The sequence below is a fragment of the Polypterus senegalus genome, chromosome 14 (genome assembly GCF_016835505.1).
Source record: "Polypterus senegalus isolate Bchr_013 chromosome 14, ASM1683550v1, whole genome shotgun sequence".
NCBI classification, from domain to species: domain Eukaryota; kingdom Metazoa; phylum Chordata; class Cladistia; order Polypteriformes; family Polypteridae; genus Polypterus; species Polypterus senegalus.
Genome location: NC_053167.1, coordinates 72,323,505 through 72,346,462, shown reverse-complemented (window position 1 = coordinate 72,346,462; position 22,958 = coordinate 72,323,505). Strand labels below are relative to the sequence as shown.

Sequence of the window (22,958 nt, the reverse complement as noted above, 5' to 3'; positions counted from 1 at the left end):
CTCCTAGTCGTGGCAGCGGTTAACTGCCTAAGTTTAAGCGGCTCAGCCTCATTGTCACGCACGAGTGTATGCAATTGTGTATAGTGCAGACGATGGAGACATTGCTGAGGCGCACAACATAAAACGTTCCTTTGTGCTCCAGCCCGGTCCTGACATTTTTTTCTACCAATCTCTCTCTCTGAATCTACAAAGGGATGTAGTAACCATTAGAGGGCGTCCTAGGTCCTTGTCCGGAGAGCCTATGCGCAAAAACAGCCTTGCTGTCCTGTAGCACTTATTATGCCCAAACAGTGCCCAAGACTAATGTTTACTCGATTATGATGACCTCTTTTGTAAAACAATATAATATTGAACACGCTTGTACATTTTGTCCGCAATAGGACAGAAAAGCGTTTACAGAGTATTAACTCATGTTATATTTTCCATAATCTTGTTGCGTTCATTTGAAATAAATGGATAACTGTAAATTCCCATGCACGCTTGGACACTTCTGTCCGCCTTAAAACGAAGTTTTATTGTGCGCAGCGGTTCTTCATGGGCAAGAGAGGTGGAGGGGACCATAACACCACTCAGCCAATAGCAGATTTAGACTCTGCGCATGCGCATGCACTCATGCGCGCTAGTTCCGATTCGTTTAGATTTTAGCAAATGTATTTGGTAAGGATATTTTTGGGTGTATGCCTTTGATGGAAGGCACATTTGCTTGAAATAAACAAAAGAGTTTAGGGATTGACAATAGTAATGAGTAACATACGCTGGGTAAGAACAAATGGACAATTTTTTTTCTGTGTACTGTATATATGAGACGAATCTTCTAGAAAGTCACGTGGTAGCTTGCGCCATTTTTCTGCTCTGGTATTTATCAGGAGGTTAAATTGTGTATGTTGTTACCGTATGTATGTATGTCTATTCATTTATGCCACCATTCACATTCATTTCTATAGTATTGATCAATTCAATGTAGGTAAAACGAAAGCCAAGTAAATACAAATTCCTAAATGATTACTGGCGTAATAAAAACACGTGATCTTGTATAACCATGTAGCACGTGATATGAGTTGTCCAACCGAAAGCGGCATGGCTGCCAGAAAATTATAAATATCGGGCAACTGGGGTAGGCGTTTTCTGCCATTGAAAGCGTAATGAGGGAGGTGTTAATGAAATCCACAAGTGTTACTTTTTTTGTGTTTATAATTGTTTACTTACAGATAGTATTTCAATTTAACGACGCGAGTGTTCTTCGGCAGAATATCCTCGGTTCCCTGTCGAAATTCAGCAGTTAATAGATCTTTTGTGACAGAGAACAAAAGGTAAATTGCTAAGCATTGGGCTGTTTTATGTACCATGTGAAATGTGTTATTCCCAATGGCAAAGCCGTTGCATGGCATTGTGTTGCAACTATTTGTCAGTGAGTATGCTCCAGCTACGTAAGACGGGAGTGTCCATACACAAATCTCATTTTCGGTCGCCATTTTTTTTCACCTTGCGACGGAAACGTCTCGATCCGTGACGAAGTGACAATGAGCTTTCGGGGGGCGGGAGGGATAAGGTATACATTAATGGACACGACTTGCATCCCTGAATAAATCTTATTTAACCTCGTTCATTTACTGACGACCTTTAAAACCATACTTCTATAACGTGGGCTGTAGTTTACGTGTGGGCTTTACGTTATTTGTCGCATCCTTTTTAGATAGCCATATCCGCTGAATGTACGTACTAACACGGTACAACACTTTACTTCAGCGGATGTGAAATTGCATTATTAAATCGATGTAATTTCTCCGTTTTTCCTTTGCACGCAACTTTTTGCAATTCATTTCCACGAAGCATCGTTCCTGTGTATGATGTAGACAGTACAACAGTTCTCTTATCTTCGGTTGGTAGAAGGTCGTATTAAAACGATGTAAAATAGCAGCTGTTCACGATTGCAGTAAATAGTCTAGTTGCGTAATTGTAAATAACTTGCAGGCTATAGTCAGTAGAACATCAGCACGTTTGTGTTCCCTATCTCTGGTTCCTTTTAATAGGCGGGACGATGATTAGGTTTTTTTTCTTTTAATTTTGGTATCGATTGATTTTTTTTTTTAAGCTCAACCGTGCTCTAAACTTGCAAATTAAAGTTTTGTAAAGTAGAGCATGTATTCGGTAATTTAAATTTCGGATGCGAACCAAGATTTACTTAATTGCAGAACCGAGACCTAGAAATACATGCAAGCGCATTTTTTGGCATAGAGAAAAGTTAATTTTCTGTGAGTAGTGTATCGAAAGTATTAGAGGCAAATAACGAAGACAGTAATGGTATTTATGAGGTACTTAACGGCATTTCTTTAAACACCTGTTTTTTGCTTCCTGTGTTTTTAATCTACTGGTACTGTAAATTCAAATTTTAAATCCAGTGCCTAGTCGCAGGCTATGTCAAATTTGCATACCCCTGTTTCTACGCGTTTCTTCCCTCATCTCCAGAAAGATAACTGGTAATTCTGAATTGGCTGTATGTATGTACTGTGTTAAACTGGTGAGCGTTCAGACTGTCCTTGGGACTCTTTTTTTCTATCAAGTTAGGGCTTCCAAAAACCTCCACTGGATTAAATGAATATGAGCCTATTTTACTTTTTTGAAGCTCTGCCATTGTGTGCACACATTTATTTGGGCCAATATATGATACGGAAAAACATTCAATGATTATAATAGTGAAATAAGTTCTTTAAACAAGATAGCCTTGGGCTTCACGCATCTCTCTCTCTCTCTCTCTCTCTCTCTCTCTCTCTCTCTCATATATATTTTTAACTCAAAATGCATATACTAAGTGCTGTTTGTTTTTAAAATGTAAAAGCCTCCACACGTCATGAGTTTAGTGTTCAACACTGGATTTCTCAAACATGTTTACTGTTTGAATACATCTATAGTCTAAATTAGGTGGGTTACTAGAATTTCTTGGAGGCTAAATTACTCCTTATGTAAAGAAAATAAATTCATACAGAACAATGAGCGCTTTGAAATGTAGATTTTAAGAAAGGGTGCTTGTATTACACTACTAATATTGTTTGTTTTTAATTTTAGATACCACATTTGTTCTGAGCCGGTCATTGACACAAAAGTATGTAATAGGAAAGTTTTTCAAAGTTCCAGTATAAGACCTTTATTATTTTAACTCGGTTTGATTTTGAGCAATTTACCATCTGCATTTGTGGGGAAAAACTCAACACTACTGCAGATACAAGTGACCAAGAGAGTTGTGGAACACAATAGGAAACCTGGAATTCAACTAGCACAAGAAGGAAAATTGCTAATTGTATATTTAAAATATTTTGAATAATGCAAGATAATGTCTACAACTAACAATGTACAATAATGTTTGACAAACCTGTAAAGAAATTAATAAAGAAGATATCCTCTTAAAACCATCTGCAATTTTGTTTTTGTTTGCAAAGTTGGTCAATAATCTTTACCAAATTTTTAAGTGTGATAATTTTTATGAATGTATTTTCCAATTCATTTATTGTTGCCTGTTCAGCTATAGCTGTAACTTGGTAGGCTGGCTTTTGGATGTCCCCTGACCCCTAGCTTTTATACGTTTGCCTTTTTATGTAAAGGGTTTGTGTTGTATGGGCTTTCTTGCTCATGCTTCTAGGGTCATATGCCCAAATCTTTTCCTTAAAGTTCTCTCTTCAAAATGGTTTTAAAAATGGACTGGCTTTTTCAGGTAAGAATTTTCAAGTATAGGGTCATTACACTCTGACTTTTCAATCCCCCTTACTTTCTTCCTCCCAACAAGTTTACTGTGGTACATGTAGCAGCCATGGGGAATTTCAATGCCCTTGATATCTACTATATAAATTAAATGTTAATTTGTTATACTCTGAATTCCCTAATCTTGTGGGTTTTATGTGGTTAAAAGCTGCCAGGCATATTGCATTAGAACAGTTTTGAAAGTTAAAATCTGTGTTATAACCCCCACTACAAAACAGCAGAACCTTCTGACCCAGATCCATACAGGTTTTTCCTCCTATTTGTAATCCCCATGAGGTGTAGTTCTATGAGAAGGCCTTATTGTAAAGGCACAGTGAATTAGTGCTGCTGCTGTACAGTTCCAGGAGACTGGGTTTAATTGGAGGTCTCACAGTTCCTGTTTGTGTCTGGTTTTATCTGTTCACTAGTGCCTCCAGTGAATTTTTGACTTCCTGTGATCCCAGGTTTATATTATGCTTGTTTATTTAAATGGGCAGATGTTTTTTGAAAGCAATGATAGTTTCTAAATCAGTTTTAACATTTTTGATGATTCATGTCCTAAATTTTGTGTTGAATCTATTAAATTTGAATTAACCTGGCTTGTCATGAAATCCACTACTAATCACACATGGTTCTCCATCAAGGGATAATACAGTAATTGGAAGATATTAATTTTAATAATGCTATGTAACAGAGTTCTTGTCTGTTGTCAGTGTTGTGAAAAAATAATTTATTTGTGGCGACACTTGGTTGGTGTAAATGTTGCATATTCCTGAAATTTTAAACCTAAAGTTTCCCTTATTTTTACCTTCAATGTCTACATCATATTGTGAAATGTAAAAATTAATTTATTCACTGTAGACAAGTGCCAAAGTAAATGTCCTATTTGACATGTCATTGTTTGGAATATCTGGTTTCTGAGTTCTAACCACTGTAATTAGTTAAATTCTAAACTAAAATTTGTTGAGGGTTGTGTTATCTTTACTATCCTCACTCCAAGACATTCAATCAAGTTAAGAAGAGTCTGAAGATTTGGAAATGTAAATAATAGCTCAAGGATATTCCTGCAATAGAGTCTCATTATTTGTGGAAGTTAAATGACCATTTTTGTTAAAGTGTTAATGCTTAATTACTGGGAAGATTTGCTTTGCGCTCATAATGTTAGATGACTTTTTTTTTATTATTATATAGAATTCCTTATGCTGTTTTGGTATTAGGTTGGTTATTTTAATTACAGAATGTTCAAGTACTTAATCTTTTGCATTAAAACATTTGTTTGGGTCCCCTTTTTCTTAATATTTTTTTTGTATTTATTTGCAAACTTTATGCCCTAGTATTTGTTAAAATGATTGTGAAAATTTTCACAATGTATTGACTAAAATCTTGTGGTGACTCTTGGCTAGTTTTTATTTCTTTGTGCAATTCACTGCAAATACTACATTTTAACCAAGGTTGGTTTAAAAACTGTTTACAGAAATGCCTAACTTTATTTCAATTAGAGAAGCAAAAAAGAAAGCTGGAATAATGTGGCATGTAACTCAAGTGCCCTGAAGCTTGTCAGTTAAACATTATGGTGAACTCGGTGGCAAACTGCAGTTTATAATCCGGTATTGGTAGGTTTCTTAAATCTTACAGGGTGTTGTACCATGTTAATCACTATGGATGCAATGAGAAGTTGGGCAAAATGACACCTTTCATTGGCAAACTGAACCAGTTACAATATGCATGCTATTGAGGCCCCTTTAGGCTGTCTGTAATCCAATGCCTGAAGAAGGGGCCTCAGTTGCCTCAAAAGCTTGTATATTGTATTTGGTTCAGTTAGCCAATAAAAGGTGTAATTTTGCTCAATTTCTCATTAAATCTGACAGAAAACTAAACACTAGGTTCTTCACTATTTGTAATCCAAGGTAATCTCGATGAACAGACCTTATTTTTTTTAGATGTTAAGCACATTTAACCTTTAAATTCTATAAAGGCATCCTACACCATTATCCATAAACACTGCAAAAGGGAACTATATATGCACAGTCTTCTCAAATTGTCATTATTGTAGTGTGGTATAGTATGCTCAAGCTTATGAATCACAGGTTACTTTCTATTTTTTTATGACTTGAGGGATCTGATAACTTGTTTTTCGGTTTTGGTGAAGGCATATCTGATGTCTAGGACAACGTCCTGAAGCTTAAGCATTTACTTTTAGCCTCTGGCAATGGATTAGATTTTGTGACTTGTAACTATAAATGAAGATGCTCTAGTTAAAAGTTTTAATTTTAGAGTTTTTTCTAATGGAAGTGTAAGAAGTTTGAGTATAGATAGATGTTTCAATTTGGCATATGTGCTTTCTTTCTGACATCCAAGTACTGCATTCAAGAAGAAACTTTTTGTTGATTTTAAAGCATGAGCACTTTCTAGATTGCTTTTTTGACATCCAAGTAAATTACAGATAGACACTTCCAAAACAATTTCTATGTAATTTTAGAAATCTAACGGTTGTTTTCTTTTTAGCATTTATGCCACTCTTTCTGTGCTTTGTGTTGACATGGCACCTTTCTTAAATATTTACTGGAATGTGTAGTATTTTGTTTTTTCTCATTCATAATTAGTGAGCACTTCTTTTTTGCAGATCTTAAAGGAAGTTGCCTGGTGAAAGGTTTTTTCTAAGGATGGTTTAAAGTTAAAACGGCACACTCTGTGAAAACTGAATTTCAAGATGTCTGAAGTAAATGCGTTGCAGAATACCAGTGGGAATCCACCTCCTCCAGAATACAGAAATCCTAAAAAACCAGGACGATTAACCAATCAGCTTCAATACTTGGAAAAAGTGGTTCTGAAGACCTTATGGAGACACAGTTTTGCCTGGCCCTTTCAGCAGCCAGTTGATGCCGTGAAATTAGAACTCCCTGTAAGAATAAACTCATATTATATTTAACCCTGCAACTTTTGTTTTTCGCTTGTGTTTTTGCCAAACTGCTTTACCTTCTGGAAACTTGATAATTTGTTTTATGGAGACAAAGGATACTGAGATGAGTGAACTTCTAATTATAAGTGTCATAGTCACAGCACTGGCAAGAGTTATCATGGAGTTTGATTTATTTTATACTAAAAAATGGCATTACATTCTTTTATGTAAAGGCTGTTTCTTTTATCTTGTATTACATTTGTACCTTAGATGTGCTTTACATTCTCCAGTATTTCATATTTCTGCTTTTTTAAGTGTTCGGTTTTCTTAGGTAGATCTTTTACCTTCCAAAGTCAATGTGAATGTTAATTATTTGTTATTCTTTGCATGTTATTTTGTACTATCTATAGTCACTTAATATCTATATATCACTTGCATCGGAAACACCACTTTTAGTTGTAGTATAAAAATCGGTATGCTTCTTTATTAAAATTAATTGCATTTGCCTATTTTTTTTGCAGTGTAATTTCCCTAAAATTCCATATTTTTAGAATTTTTGTTAGATTAATGGATTTTGAGTTTGATTATTGTAGCAAAGGTTTTCATATTCTATTTTTTGTATAGGATTATTACATTATTATAAAAAAACCAATGGATATGAGCACTATCAAAAAACGACTTGAACATAATTACTACTGGGGTGCCCTAGAATGCATTGAAGATTTCAATACCATGTTTACAAATTGCTACATATACAATAAGGTAAGTACATTATTATTTTTTGTACATGCTCTATGTCAGTGGCATTATTTCTAGTTCTAGATGCATCTTGTGATGTATTTAAGTAATATTTAGCTGTTTAACCTTACAGTATGCTTTTATCCGGCCTTACAAAATGCTTATGGTAAACAGTGAAGAATTTGCAGATCAATGCTTTGTCCATTGCATTGTGAAATTAGTAACTGGAAAAATGTTTTGCCTTTTGTTCTTGTATTCATTAAAGTGATTTATATTAGTAATATTCCCAGCCTCCCTCCTTTAAATATGCAAACCAGCTAATTTTATAAGTATCACACTTTCTTTTGAAGAATGCTCCCCAGTAGATTTACAAAAGCTTCTTGGTGGATTTTTGCAATTGATTAGCTTCATTTAATGAATTTTAAGACTTAAGTTAAGCAACAATATATGAATATCTGTGTAATGAATAAGCATGCCATGATATTTTTAACTAGTTGCATTCTTTTTAGCCTGGTGATGACATTGTGTTAATGGCAAAATCCTTGGAGAGAATATTTCTTAAGAAAGTGGCTGAAATGCCTCAGGAAGAGTATACAGTTCTTTCATCAAACAAAGGAACTGCAAAAGGAAAAAAGTTATATGGTAAAATAACTCTTATTTTCAAGTGTTCAGCCAAGTGTTTGCTCCATCTAATCAGTGAAAAATCATTCTGCTTGGTTTAATTTTTTATCAAACAGAATCTTCTCATTGTTTAAAGCCTCCTCCTATATCAGAAGTCGTGTTTCAGCACACTGTGACAGTAATTCCACCACAGAGAACCCTCTCTATGTCTTTAGTGACAGGATCACAGTGCGTATCTAAGGTATTTTTATTTGCATGTTAGTGTTTTATTGGAATGTGGAATAATTACATTATAATTTCTAATGTACCAATTTTAATACAACGTAAAAATGCTTTTAAACTTGAAAGTTTGTGTTAGTATTAACCATAATGAATTTAACTAGGAAAAATTGTACTAAGTGTACTAAGAATCCATAATTGAAGGCAGTAATCCACTACCATTACTTTTTTTTTTCTTAAAATTAATTTTGTTTAAATTAACACAGGTAAGAATGAATTTGCAGAATCTGTACAGAGGAAAGAGGTAGATAATGTGTTCCTTTGTCAACAAATTGCCTTATTTATAAAATTGCTTTGAATAAAATTCTGCAGCCACAGTAATTGTGCTGGGGTAATGCTGATATCATTTACCATTTTGGAGGCTCAATGCTTGCCTTGCAGTTCTTGAGAAGGTGATATTTTATCTTGTACTAGATTGCATATCCTTTTGGGATATGCAAGGAAAACCTCTGTGTATCTAAAGAAAACTCCATCAGGAGACTATGTAAACTCAAAAGAAGATAATTACTAAACTTATGACTCGTATGATGCAGAATCTGTGAGGAGCCAAATGGAAAAGTGTAGGGTTAATTAGTGACTCCAGATTGGCCCATTCTGGGCATGTGTGCCTGTGGAAGTAAGCTTCATAGTGGACTGTGGCACAGGTTAAGACTGATCTACTGACTTTTTCTGGTGCTGCCAGGATGAGCTTTACCTGCCCAATCCAACCCAAATCAAGCCTACTTTGGCACATATTCTTGCATTTTTTGTATAGACTATTATTATTTGTAAAGTAAGAATAGTAAAAGATCATTTTCTTAACTTTCTCCAGTTTTTTTTTTTTTTGGTTAAGTTACGTTCAAATCAGCAGCAAAATACTTTATTTCCTTTTTCCTAATGAATATTGGATTGAAAATTGATTAAATAGTAATATTTTAATATTTAATATGAATATGCATTTTTTAAGCAAACTGAAGTTTAACATTTGTGCCAAAATGTACCCCAATTCCTACCATAATTAAAGAAATTGGTATTTTGGATATTTTCAAATTTAGAATATTTGCTTATACAAAATGAGATATAATGAGGACATGAGAATCAAATAGGAAAATGCAACTAAACCTGCTAAATTATAATTCACCTGTACAATAAGGTTGTCTTGAGGAAAATATTAGTTACTAGGTAAAATGTTTGGTTTTCATTTCTTTTTAATTATATATTGTACTTTTAAATGTTACCTAAATATTTAGGTCAAAAAAGGTGTGAAAAGGAAAGCAGACACTACCACTCCTACTCCTTCTGTTGTGATGAGCAGCGAGTCTTCACCAAGTCAGCCAGATGTAAAATTCAACAAAATAATTAGGAGACAAGGCAGCCGACCAATTAAACCACCAAGAAAGGACTTGCCAGATTCCCAACAACAGCATCAGACCAGTAAAAAGACTAAACTGTCAAATCAAATGAAGTATTGTAATGGAATTATCAAGGAAATGTTTACCAGGAAACATGCAGCTTATGCTTGGCCATTCTACAAACCTGTTGATGCACAATCCTTGGGACTTCATGATTATCATGAAATTATAAAGCATCCAATGGACCTTGGTACTATGAAGGTATTATGTTTAGTTCCACCCACTTTTCAAACATGCAATAAAATGTAACTAGTTTTATTAAATAAAAATTACCAAAATCTTTTTAAATGTTGTTAAATAGCATTTGTAATACGAATGTTGAAATGAAGTGGTATGGATGTGGGACTAGGGCTTATTTTGGGATGAAGATTTAGTAGTATCCCCTAAATTAAAGTATCCAAAAAGCTGCATTCATTTTTCAATTGGATATTGGCACGTTTTAGAGTAAAGTTGTTTAAGACTTAAAAGGACACAAGCAAGGTTCACCTCCATGATTTTTCCTACAGCAGTAGTGTAGATTTACAAAAGCTGTTTACAATACAGTTATCTTCATTTATGAACCCTCTAATAGAAAGAAGGTAGTGTACAGATAAACTAATCATGTTCTGTATATTCTGACCTTTTTTTGGATCTGGATTTCTTGCAGAAAAAAATGGATGACAGAAAATATAAAGATGCTCAGGAATTTGCAGCCGATTTCAGATTAATGTTCATGAACTGTTACAAATATAATCCTCCAGACCATGAAGTTGTAGCAATGGCACGGAAGCTCCAGGTTTGTGTTGACTACAAGGTTTAAAATTTCAGCTGTGTTTAAGCATCCAGAAAGTAAGCAACAAAACTCTTTATATAAAAAAAGAAAAAAAGTTAAGGATACTGCATATTTTAATATTTTCAGTCCCGAGCTTTAATTGTATTCACATACTGTTATAGCGGGTACTGCATGTACTGCTTTGCTGGAATATTTGAAAAATAGGTTTTTGGTTTTTATGTGAGTGCTATTTGATTTTCTTATCTTGTGCCTTTCCATTTTAAGGATATTTTTGAAATGCGGTTTGCAAAAATGCCCGATGAGCTTATTGAAAGTGTAAATCCACTTCCACATTTAAAGAAAATTAACACAAAGTTAAAAAGCTTTGAAAACAGTAGTGAAAGTTCATCAGACAGTGAAAGCAGCTTTGATTCTGAGGAAGAACATACACAACGACTTGCAGAATTACAAGAACAGGTAAGAAAATGATTAACCAAATTCAGTTTTGAAAGTTAAATTTAAGAATATGGCTCTTTTAGAGAAAACCACAGTTTTGGTAAACTGTAAACATTACAATTATGTGCATTTCAAAAAATGATTTTTTTCTGAAATTATATTTTGAGGTAATGGAATTCTAGCAGTGCTGTTATTTGTTGTGCAGTGCTCGCTGGTTTCAATAAGCTCAATCCTTGCTATTTTTAAATGTAATGATCTTGCATTGCTTTGATGTCAGCTACATTACCAAGCTCATGACGCTATAGTTTATTGCATGAAAGCATTAGTGTATGAATTGTAATCTTGAGTTTCACATCATACCACACAAAACATGTAACAGTCATCTTTTTTTTACATTATGCAGATATTAATTATTGCAATAAAGCACAAATCTTACAAGTTGTGCTGTAATGTTTTTAGGTTGTATTTCAGTGGGTATCACCATGTTCATGAGTTTAATATCTTGAAGATAACTGTACTGTAATTAGAAATTTATGAAATGCCAAAAAGTAAAAGGGTAGAAAGTGTTTTTCTTATGGTTCTGTGTCTTACAGAATCAATTTAGTATTTTTCAGTGCTATTTGGTAAAATTCCAGTTAATCTGAGGCTGTATAGTTTCAGTTGACCTAGTAACCTTCGTAGCATCAAAGGTCTGATGGGTTACAAAAAGAAATCCTTGATTGTCATGACTTTTAACATTAATGCTGCTTAATTTTGTTGACAACTGGCCATAGTTCAATCTATACTAATAAAAGGAAAAGCCCTCACTGATTGACTGACTCACTCATCACTAATTCTCCAACTTCCCTTGTAGGTAGAAGACTGAAATTTGGCAGGCTCATTCCTTAGTTACTTACAAAAGTTAAGCAGGTTTCATTTCGAAATTTTACGCGTAACGGCCATAATTGAATCCTACTTGTGTACATATATACATCCATAGCCTGCAGCTCGGTCGCCGTGTGAGGCGGTGTTGCATCCCCCATCACAATGCCGCCCACGTAGTTGGCCGCCTGTCTATATTGTGTCCTCCATCCCCATGCCTCCTATGTAATTGACTGCCTGCCCATCTAAGGCCGTCCATCACTCCGGTCTCTTCATTCCCTTCTTTGCTTCGCCACGGTATTCACGTCCCCCTGCTGATAACTGTAGCCTTTTTATTTAATCCACGGCTTCTCTGCTGCTTTATTGTTCGTTTATTACGATTATAGTTATTGTGTATTTTAGACTTAGTTTACTGTTCAGGTAACCATTTCCTTTGCCGTTCCAACCATACCCCCATTAATATGTCTAGCGAGGTGATCACCATCAATCAAAGAACTGTCACTTACCGAGTGTTTTCCATGCCCATAGATGCCGCCTGCCTTTTACATTGTCTGTGCTACATATTGCACAACCATATCGGGCTCAATCTTGATATCCGGAGGAACATTGTCTTATGTATTGAATGACTGGGACAGGTTCAAGGTGTGGACTGATGACGGGACAGGAGATAATTATACTACACAGGAGCACAATAACAGTGAAATACTTAAGCCCTTCACCTATGCTTCTGCATGTGAGTTGATGGCTGCTGCTGAATTGTTTGGTTGTCGCTTTCAAGTGTACCGAAATGGCCAAATATTTTACACCTTTGGAGAACCGCCAATGCCTCTTAAACATCTTAGATTCACAGGTGACGATTTGAGTAGTGGACACTTTGATGTTTATGAATGTTTCAACTCTCAAAAGCTGGATGCGAAATTATCGATAAAGCCAGTTGTATACTTACGCTTGGGATGCAAAGTTATCGAAGCCGGTTGTATGCTTGCAACGCTTGACAGATGCCGAATGTCACTTCAACACAAGTCCTGCAAATACTAACGTAATTGAAAAACTCAAACCAATTATGACTGCAGCAATCCAAGCTGTGAGAAAACAGTAAATAGGAGGCGTGTCAGATGTGGTACATTTTCTAATGCAGCTAGACGAAAACAACTTTGTGACACTGCCGCCAAATACTCGCAGAAAAATCCACAAGTTAATAGAGACACTGTCGCTAAATACTCACAGAAAAATCCACAAGTTAATAGACATGCTGTCACTAAATACTTGCAGGCAATTCCACAAGTTCATGGACATGCTGCCACTAAATATTCACAGGCAAATCCACAAGTTAATACTGGGAATGCCTGTTAAGCATCTTAGATTCACGAGTAGCGATTTGGGTAGTGAACACTTCGATGAATGAAACCTGTTATCTTTACAACGGTTGACATACACGGAATGTAACTTGAACACAACACGTCCTCCAAATACGAACCTGATTGAAAGAAATAATAATAATCAAATCCTTGACAGCAACACTCATAACAGTGACAAAACAATTACATTGACAATCATATTGCGTTATTTTTTTAAACGTTTCCTTTTCTTTTTTAATAACTTCTTTAACACATTACTTCTCCGATGCAAAGCGCGGGTATTTTGCTAGTAATTAATAAATGGAAATATATTGTTGGGTGAATTTTATGTTGATCAGTTTCAGACAACTTTGTTTTAATGTCTGTTTATACCTATCTGTGTCTTTATATGTATTCATATTAGTTTTTGGTAAAGTTTGTATGTGCATTTTACCAGAGAATTTATCCCTTTCATGCTCTCGGTGAAGAGCACTGTTTGTCTGTCTACTACATAACAAAACACTAAGGTCTGTGTGTGTTCAGTCCCTTAGAGCAGTCTGGTTGATTGGTTTTGCTTTAGTATGATTGGTCAGTATGGCTTTGATTACACAATTGAAAGGAAGTGTAAGACACACACTAGGAGGAGGAAAGGCATAGGAGTGGTAAGAGAGTATACGTCTGCTTTGGAATAAGTCCAACTTGGTATACGTCCTGTTTGGACACGAAAAATTTTGCTTGGTATACGACCTTTGTTTGGAATGCGACTCGCGTGCTAACCTTGTTTACCTCTCTCGAGACCAAGCCACGACTGCCCTCAAGCGTCAGTGCACCAGTTGCTAGCATTCAGTCAACAACCCGCGCTATAACTCTCTGAACTTTCACGTGTGTGGTATAGTGGGTCCACAGCTCCTGTCAAAGTCCAGCTTTAAAATAACTACTCACTGTGCTCGCGGCTTGGTGAGGGAGTGTGGTGGTTATGTGGCTGAAGGTTGTCAGGGCGATTCGTGATGTGGCCGTTTCTCCCCAAATTGCATCCATCCTCATTCTTGATTGTTCCTGGGGCCGCTTATTTTGATAAATAGAAGCGTGAGTCGGCTAGAAGGGGGGTGGAGGGGGAGGGAGAGGGAGAGATGAAGTAGGGTGACTCCACTGTTGGGAAGCAGGAGGGCAGCCAGGTAAAAAGGCACCGGGCCTCTTCTTGGGGTGTTTTTTTTTTTTTTTAAATATATATAAAGAATGCTTCCAGCTGTGTATTAACCTCGTTTTTAAGAAGACCTTTTTCTATTGGATTTAACCTCCACGTTTCACTTCTGGTTTTATGGATTATTGAGGGCCGCCAGGTAAAAAGGCAACGGGCCTCCTCTTGGTGTTTTTTGTTTTTTTTGTTTTTTTTTAAAATGCTACCAGCTGTATTTTAACCTTGTTGTTTTTAAGAAGACCTTTTTCTATTGTTTTTAACCTCCACGTTTCACTTCTGATTTTATGGATTATTTGTTGGAACTTTGGAGACTGCACTTTAATTTGAACACCTTGTTTTGTTAATTGTTTTAATAAAAGCACTTTTTCACCATCCTCTTGCTTTGTTGTTACCGATGAGATATAGCAGTGAGGCACATTACCGACGGTGTAGGGTTCAAGGGCTCCCTGACAGCAGATGGGAGCATACAGCAAACCCACATCGTCACAACGTGATTTTGGTTTTTTTCACGTAAGTTTGAATTGATTGTTGAAAAGTATGAAGGTGGCCTGCATATCCGGGACATGGCTGTTGCATACCGTTGGCCGAGAACGACTATCTACGATTGTGAAAAACGGATGTTATTAAAAAGTGAGGTAAACTTTTCATTTATTTCATCTAATTGCTTTTGTATTTATGTATTTTAGTATTAAGCAGTGTTTGTTTTATACAACCTCATCAATGTATAATATGCCAATAGCAATAGGATTTTTTTTCATGGGAATGGATTAATCTTTTCCCCCTTATTTCTTATGGGGAAAAATTAGTTTGGTATATGTCCTGTTTGGTATAAGTCCAAGGACCTGGAACGGATTAAGGACGTATACCGAGGTTCCACTGTGTATATATATTCTATGTTTGACATAGTATGGCTAGTATATATTAAATGACAAAGCATTCAGTGTTTGTGCCCAGGTTTAATGTCCTCGGGCATCAACAAGAAAGCTAGAATGTCTGATAAACACTGGCAAATAAGGTGGCCCTGTGGCTTAAGGGTCTGGCCTGGGAACTCGAATATTGGTGGTTTGAATCCTGGCAGTGAATAAAGGAATGCTACTTCGTTAGGTCCTTGAGTGAGACCCTTCACTTGCAATTTCTCCGGGTGACACTGTACAAATAGCTGACTCTGTGCTTGTACCCTAAAACTCTGAGCAAGTTGACATATATGAAAAATGAATTTTGTATACAAAAAATTGTAAATGGCAAATAAAGTAAATTATTAATTATAAAAAGAAGCACAAAAAGAGGAGTTGAGTGTAAAGGCAAGAATGTCAGATGACATAAAGGCTGATCCGGTGAGCAGAGGTTCCTAAGTGCGTGATACGATTCAAACAAATGGACTTACCCTTGTGCCCATTTTAATCAAGAAGCATTTCACTGTACTAGCACAGAATAATCTGAATTGAATAAACTTTCCAGCCTATCAGTGGTATAGAAACTTAATGGAATTCTGTGGGGCAGATCTGTTGAATAGATAGATGGTAGAAAGTCGCAGGGCAAAATGTGCACAAAATAAAAATGCACGGCTTCAAAAATGCATTGCAGTTGTCTTTTAGCATGATAGTGTGGCTCTGAATATTCTAAATTTGCTTTCAGCACCTCCCTTGCTATTGCTATTGGTTCTTATTATGCCTGCAGGTTTCCTTGTAAGCTATTACAAGTTCTACTTATGTGTAGGCCTGGTTAAATATATAGATTTTTCTGATTAATCGTTCTTTTTCATTTAAATGATTCAATATCGATTCTTAAAGTCTAAAGATCGATCTCATGAATCTCTACCTGCTCAATTGTTTGTACATTTTTGCTTATCTTTGTTTTTGGCGTCCAATCCAAGAGATGGCACTAATGTGCCTGTTAGTGCTTTCTATGGAAAAAGCACTTTACTACTTTTTCATAAAATGGTGTGTCCTCTTTAACTGAAATCTGCGCCTTAGACTCTAAATCAGATGTGTGGACTTCCTACGGATTCAAAAGGTGCATTCGTAAATAACTGGAAAAAGGCAAAGCCATATGTAAGCTGTGCAGCTCAGCAGTTAACTATTGCTGTAACAGAAAAAAATTGAGAAATCGCGTATCCTGATGTCACCCGGGAACATTGTCTCAGTTGACATCCAAACAAGTAGAGACTAAATAATCTGCACTGGAGACAGTGTTCAGCTGTAAGCTTCCATTTAAATTCACCTTGTGCCGAAAAAATAAGTCTCTAGCACTTTTTATCTGTAAAGATAAAGAGACCCTTGGTATATAGTTAAGTAACGCAGTGCAATCACTAGCAAACCCATTACCAGGGAATGAGCACCCCGGCTGGAGACAACCAGATGCAGTGCAGAGCTGACCAAAGTTTGGTTCAGGCTGCATTTTAGCCATTTACATTGGTTTGGACATGTGCAGAGGAGAGATGCTGAGTATATTGGGAGAAGGATGCTAAGGATAGAGCTGCCAGGGAAGAGGAAAAGTTAAAGGCCCAAGAGAAGGTTTATGGATGTGGTGAGAGGGGACATGCAGGTGATGGGTGTAACAGAACAAGATGCAGAGGACAGAAAGATATGGAAGAAGATGATCCGCTGTGGTGACCCCTATTGGGAGCAGCTGAAAGAAGACTCTGAAATTCAAGTGGTAGAGGGGGCATGCAGCTGAATTTTTGCATCCCTGTTAAATATGCAGTCTTAACTGGCTTTGTGTGCCAATGAAAGCCAAGCAAAACCGGCATTGCCTATTGTGTCCTACATTAGCAGCTGATACCAGCTATGCTATACAAGCCTTATCCAATTCAGATTTCTGTTCATTGGTTAACTGTCATGAACTAGAAACCGTGAGTGTATTAAGTGAGATTTTAAATGACAAAAATATCAATGCAGAAAATACTTTTATTTTGACTTGATTTATTTGTTGTATGAATGAAAGTAGAAAAAAACTCAGCCTTATCTGGTAATAAAAATGCCAAGTGAACAGAAGTAGAAATGACGTAATATACAAGTAAGAGCAGACAAACTGAGACATTTTGTAGACACGTGCTGACATTTATTGTATCTTTCATTTTCACTTAAATACGTATAGAAATAGTTTTCAGTTACTACCAAAACACACCTGCATCAGTACCATTTCTCTTTGTGACGTTTTTATGTTCTGTCACTGTTCATGCCAAAAAATATCTTGCATCATCTTTGCTAATTGTGTCAAGTACCTCTGGATTCAAAGTCATTTATCTGGTGTGCTTGTGCTTGCACTGGGCATCCTAGCTTGGCCAGGAAGCCTTCCTGTGCAACAGAAAAGGAGGTTAATAATAATAATCAGCAGTACAGCAAGATAATGTGATTCAGCACTGGCCTTTGGTAGCTTAAATGTAGTAATAATAATATCTGAATATACTTCCTCACTTTACGGTTCTGAGCAATGTCAAATTTGATATCTACAAGGAGCCTCAAATTTCTGTTTAGTTCTGAAAACATGTATTGAAATTTCTCATTCACCCAGAACAAATGAGAGCACTTTATAAACAATCAGAATCCCAGCTGGCTATGCAGAAACAAATTGTTACAAATTTTAACAATGAAGCATGTTGCAAGCCATATTTTATATATTGGTGGCCAAAAATGAAGTCCCTTGATCCCCCATTGCCTTGCCCTTCCTGTGGTTTTGTAAACGTTGCCTACCCTAGAAGTGCAGATTTTCAGAAAATTGTGCCATTTACAGAGTGGGGCAAAATGTGCATTATTAACCAGCAATTGTACATAAGAAACACAACAGATTTGTATGATATTCCTTTTACAGTCACCAGTTTAAATTGCAAGTTGAATTGTTCACTCAAAGAGGTGAACAACCAGGCAAGAAACCTTTAAAAGCATGTGCCCAGTGAAACAGAACTGGGAAACAATTTCCCACATTTTGGTATTATAAAAAATATTAGAGATTTGAAATGTTTAAATCAGTTGCTCTACAGCTTAAGTATTAAAATTACTTTTGATATAAACTGTTAGTAAACATATGAATGGTTCATATCTGTGGCTTTTTGTACAGAAGTGGCAATGAAGTTTGTCTTCCTAGCCTTGCAATACAGGGGAAAAAAGAAGAAAGGATAATGTTTCACACATTTTCAAATGGCTCCTGAGAATATAGAAAAATGTATTCTTAAAATTGGAATCTCTACATATTAGAAAAGTAGACACTATATTTTTACTAAACATAAGATGCAAGAGTTAGGATTAAAAAGCCTTGTGCCTACATATTTTTTGTAGTATTCTGTATGAGCTAGAAACCAACAATAGTTCATTAAGCCAAAGGGTAGACATGCAGGAAAGCTAGAGAAAAATGGGCCCCTCACTTAGACGGGAAATGTGAACTCTTTGGCTGTAAATGATAGCAAGCGAAGATCTAGTAGGGAGTAAGGATAGGCCTTTTCAAACAAATGAGGGACAGAGACTTTTTGAAACCAGTCAGTTAAGAAATATTGGTAGAATTATATAGAGGCAAAATTAGTAGTGAAATAGGAGTCAGATGAGATCGCATAATGGTTTGTATGATAAGAATTATAATAAAGAGATAATAAGAGATGCCTATGGCTCATTGTTCTTGTAGTGGGGTCTGTATGTGCGCTGTACAATAAATCTTGATTCTGCTGCTTGTCCTGAGTTTCCAAGTGCCTTCATTGGTGCTAAAGGTGCCCATGCCTGCCTGTTTCTACAAGCACACAGTCATTAAAACAAACACAGAGTAAGGAGGAAAATGATTTTATTTAGTTGCTTGGACTGATTAGGTTGTTAGGTTGGAAAAGTCTTGGCTTGGAACTCAAAATTCCTGCCTCTCCAGAGACAGTTATAGCTTGTCGAAAAGCAGTGCTCAAGAGAGACAAAGTGGGCTTGATGCCAGCATTTTTTGAATAGTCTACGTATACAAGTAAGAACAGTCTAATGTGGTGTGTAATGGATCTCTTTCAGCTGGAATGCCAGAACTTTAAAGAAATCTTGGTAAAAGTCCACATTAAATAACTTTTCACTTTCTTGATTTGTGGTTTGAACATGGTGGTGGACTGTTTTTCAGCTAATTGCCCAAATAATACTTGATAAAATAAACTACATTTCAAATTATACATGACTTGAAGAATAATAGAAAACAGGTACAGTAGACCCCCACGAAGTCGTAGTTCAGAGTTCGCGGCCTCAGTCATTCACAGATTTTTCCTTAGAACCTCACTGTTAGTGGAAACCGCAAATATCCTCAAATTTTTATGGCTTTTTACGTGGCAATACTGTGCTGTAGAGAGAACAGGAAGCAGCTGCAGAGGAAACCACGACTTGGGATGGTGAAAGTAGCCAATAGAATTTGAAACTGCAACTCCCAGCAGTCCCTGCAGTGGCTCTGATTGGTCTTCTGCTGAGGGTGCTGGGGCAATTGAGGTCAAAGGATGTCAGCACAGCTTTTAAAAAGGGGGCCAGTGACCAAAAGCAAAAAAAAAAAATTTTTTTTGTAATTTGTGTTTCAAGTTCCTGTCTGTCTGCCTTCTGTTGGGTTACCTGTAATTATTCATTTTGTACTGGATCGTTTCGTGCGTCTGTATTGTCTTCCTGTGTACATGAGGACTGTAAGTGGATTCATGGCCATCCTGTAAAGAAAGGAGCGCTCCTGAACCCGTCCACCCGTCTTCACCATTTCAGGAACTACTGGTAGGACTATTTGTACATTCCCATTCAACGTGTGGATCTCTGGATTATCTATTTTCATCATTACATTTCATCCGTTGCCGTTTATCGTGAACTTTTTCATGATTTACTGTGCGTGTTTTTTTTGTGCTTTGGTGTATCTAATGTGTAATCGCTGTAAGGGTAACAGGGGTGGTATCGTTATCTTATTTCATTTGTTTTCATTACATTCTTTATTTGCTGTTTAATTACTGGTTTGCTTTGTTTTTGTCTCTGTTTGCAAGTGCGTGCGTTGGTCAAGACTGGAATCTCCACCCTAAAAATAAATAAATAAATCACCGTCTTTTCAATTGTGGCTTCTCGGGAGATGCTATGCTTACTTAAAAGCCTGAACCATGCCGGTCCTTTTTGGCTGATTGCTTTGTTTTCCTCTTCTTCCCCAGACAGGATTTGTGCTCCCCTGTGATATTTGTCTATTGTTTAATCATTAACTAACTATGTTGAGCACCTTTTACTTCTGAAAGAGACATGTTTGTTAAAAGTGCTTGTGTGCACTTATGCGACCCAAGCTGCACTAAGACTAGCCTGCTAGCATTAGTGCTTTATCTCTGTGTGCTTGCTTGCAGCCAGTTTAAACGCAGTTGGCTCAGTGGTTTACATCCATGGCGTCAGTTGCACTTTGTACATATTGTTCCAGTAGTTTTTAAAATAGTTTTTACAGTTCATTAGCTGTGTGTAAAATGCAGTAATTGTGATGCTCTTTTCATGGGGGAAAAAAAAAGTTTTTACTTTAAAAATTCACTTTTTCTTTGTTAATCGTGTCGTTTACTTAAAGTGCAGCAAAAAAGTATTTGCCGTCCAGGGATGCATTAACCCCCAAGTATGTGGCAGCTTAATGGTTAAAGGCCCAAAATGCTGCCGAAACGAGCTGCACTGTCTAAGGCTTCTGGCAATGAAAACGCACTTGCATGAATTACAGTACATATAGCAGTAACATCGGTATTTTACATTCTAGCACTGCGGGAGACATACCAGTACAGTATACAGGTTTACCTTTGCGCTCTTTATTTTTAGTGAATGTATTAAGCTGAATCTGAAATTAAGTTAGTGTTTTAGGGGCATATTAGGGTTAAAACTATGAAAATAGACATTTTTTTTTAACCACATCCAAAATTCGCGTTTTTTCACAATTCGCGGGTGCTCTAGGAATGTAACCCCTGCTAATTTTGGGGGTGTACTGTATATGCAAATATATATAGATATTTATGTATAATGAGCTGATTTATGACCAACTGAGTTAAAAACCATACAAACAGAAGTCCAAAAGGCCATATGAAAACAGTTCCATAATACAAGTGGAATCTTGTTATAATGAAACTCATGAGACCATAAATGTCGTTGTAATGGATATTTCGTTTTAATATTGGGGAAAATGCATATACTATTGTAGCCAGGGTCATTGATGATTTGCTATCTCTTAACAGCAGTGGCACAAGTGTAGATGTGTAGCTGCTCAGTGGTGTCTAGTAAACAATAAACCAAAGGTAAAGTAATTTGTTATTCTCTTCAGGATCAGGCTTACCGTTAAATGTGCTTGTCGCACAATGTTTAGAACATTTAACACCAGGCTTTCATCTACTCTTCCTTGCACTCTCCTGAACTCTCTTCTCCAGATCACGTCCGCCATGGCAGTAATTCTGAGCGGCAAGCGGGACATTTTGCCCATGCCATTGCTTTTTACACCTCCTATTTTGAATGAAACCTTGATGGTACCTGCCTTCTCTATACAGCAATAAAGTACCTGAATTTTATCTTGGAAACCTTTCTTTCTATTTCTAATATAATTTGAAGATGAGATGATTAATGCAACCTTTTTTTCTAGAAATACAGATATGAATATACAGAATGAAAATAAGACATTGGATGTAACTTTTTTTTTTTTATTTGAAATAAAAACATGCTTTTAATTCTCTCTCCCCTTCAGTTCTGGTCCCAATGTCGCCAATGTGGAAATTTTTCAGCAGTCTTTCTTTGAGACAGTCTTTTGCACGGTTCAGAAAAATAGATGGGAATTAAGTAATTTTTGCATTGCCTTATTGTCTTTGGTGGCTATTTTTGGCCCAAAAAAATTGGTTATATTGAAATTTACATTTTGTTAAAACAAAATTCCTTTAATATGATGATGCATGAACATTTGTCTGGGGCCACAAAAGGTATTTGTTCTGAAAATTTCATCACTGTGGTATTCTCTATAACGGGATTTGACCTGTAATGTCCTAGAATTTCAAAAAACCACTACACAACAAAACACCTCAGGATCCTGGTAGGTACCCCAAAGGGCAAACACGCAGTCTAGTCCAATCCAATGGAAATAACCATCTGTCTGCTGTAGCCAAGTGTTACATGGTCGTCCCCTTGGCCTTGTCCAGCCACTCCGGTCCCCAGTAATGAAGATCCTGTGAGCTGGATCACCCTTGGGGAATTGTGCCAAATGGCCGTAATGCCATAACTGATGCACCCTCACAATGCAGGTAATGTGCCTCATTCAGGACTCTGTGAGCAACTGCTCATTTGACACAAAGTCAAACCAGCAGTACCCAAGGATTCTCCCAAGAGACACTGTACCGAAGGAGTCCAGTCTTTGTCTCAGGTCATTGGATAGTGTCCATGTCTTGTAATCATATAGCAAGACAGGACTGTACAGACTTGAACCTAAGTCCTTTTGCATAGATTTTAGGAGCGCCACACACCCTTTTCCAGCAGCATCATAAACCCCCCATGCTCTCCCAATCCATCTACTAACTTCACCAGAGATAAGAATGTCACTGCTGAGGTAAGTAAACCTCTCAACAAGGTTGACACTCTCTCCTCAGACAGACAACACTGATGATGGCTGTGCCTAAGAGGTTATTAAAGACCTGGATCTTGTTTTTTATCCAGGACACTCACAAGCCCAGACACTTCGACACCTCATTAAGCCTCTCGAGAGCCTCCATTGACTCTGCAAAGATCATGGCATC

General features: G+C 36.6%; 1 protein-coding gene and 1 long non-coding RNA gene across 4 annotated transcripts in view; one reads left to right on the top strand and one right to left on the bottom strand.

The window, feature by feature from the left end:
- The window catches only part of LOC120514434, an 82,017-nt gene that overhangs the window by 13,226 nt on the left and 45,833 nt on the right, over window positions 1–22,958 (bottom strand). The window lies entirely within an intron of this gene.
- Window positions 657–22,958, top strand: part of brdt (bromodomain, testis-specific) — a 48,364-nt gene continuing 26,062 nt past the window's right edge. Inside the window, exons 1-8 of one of the 2 annotated variants that reach the window (XM_039734813.1) lie at window positions 657–759; window positions 6,356–6,634; window positions 7,256–7,393; window positions 7,879–8,011; window positions 8,107–8,231; window positions 9,499–9,861; window positions 10,307–10,435; window positions 10,697–10,888. In XM_039734813.1, coding sequence (XP_039590747.1) covers window positions 6,443–6,634; window positions 7,256–7,393; window positions 7,879–8,011; window positions 8,107–8,231; window positions 9,499–9,861; window positions 10,307–10,435; window positions 10,697–10,888 — 1,272 coding nt within the window. In that variant the 5' untranslated portion in view covers window positions 657–759; window positions 6,356–6,442. Of the gene's footprint in view, window positions 760–943; window positions 1,311–6,355; window positions 6,635–7,255; window positions 7,394–7,878; window positions 8,012–8,106; window positions 8,232–9,498; window positions 9,862–10,306; window positions 10,436–10,696; window positions 10,889–22,958 lie in introns of those variants that run through there. The other variant, XM_039734812.1, reaches the window with a different exon arrangement.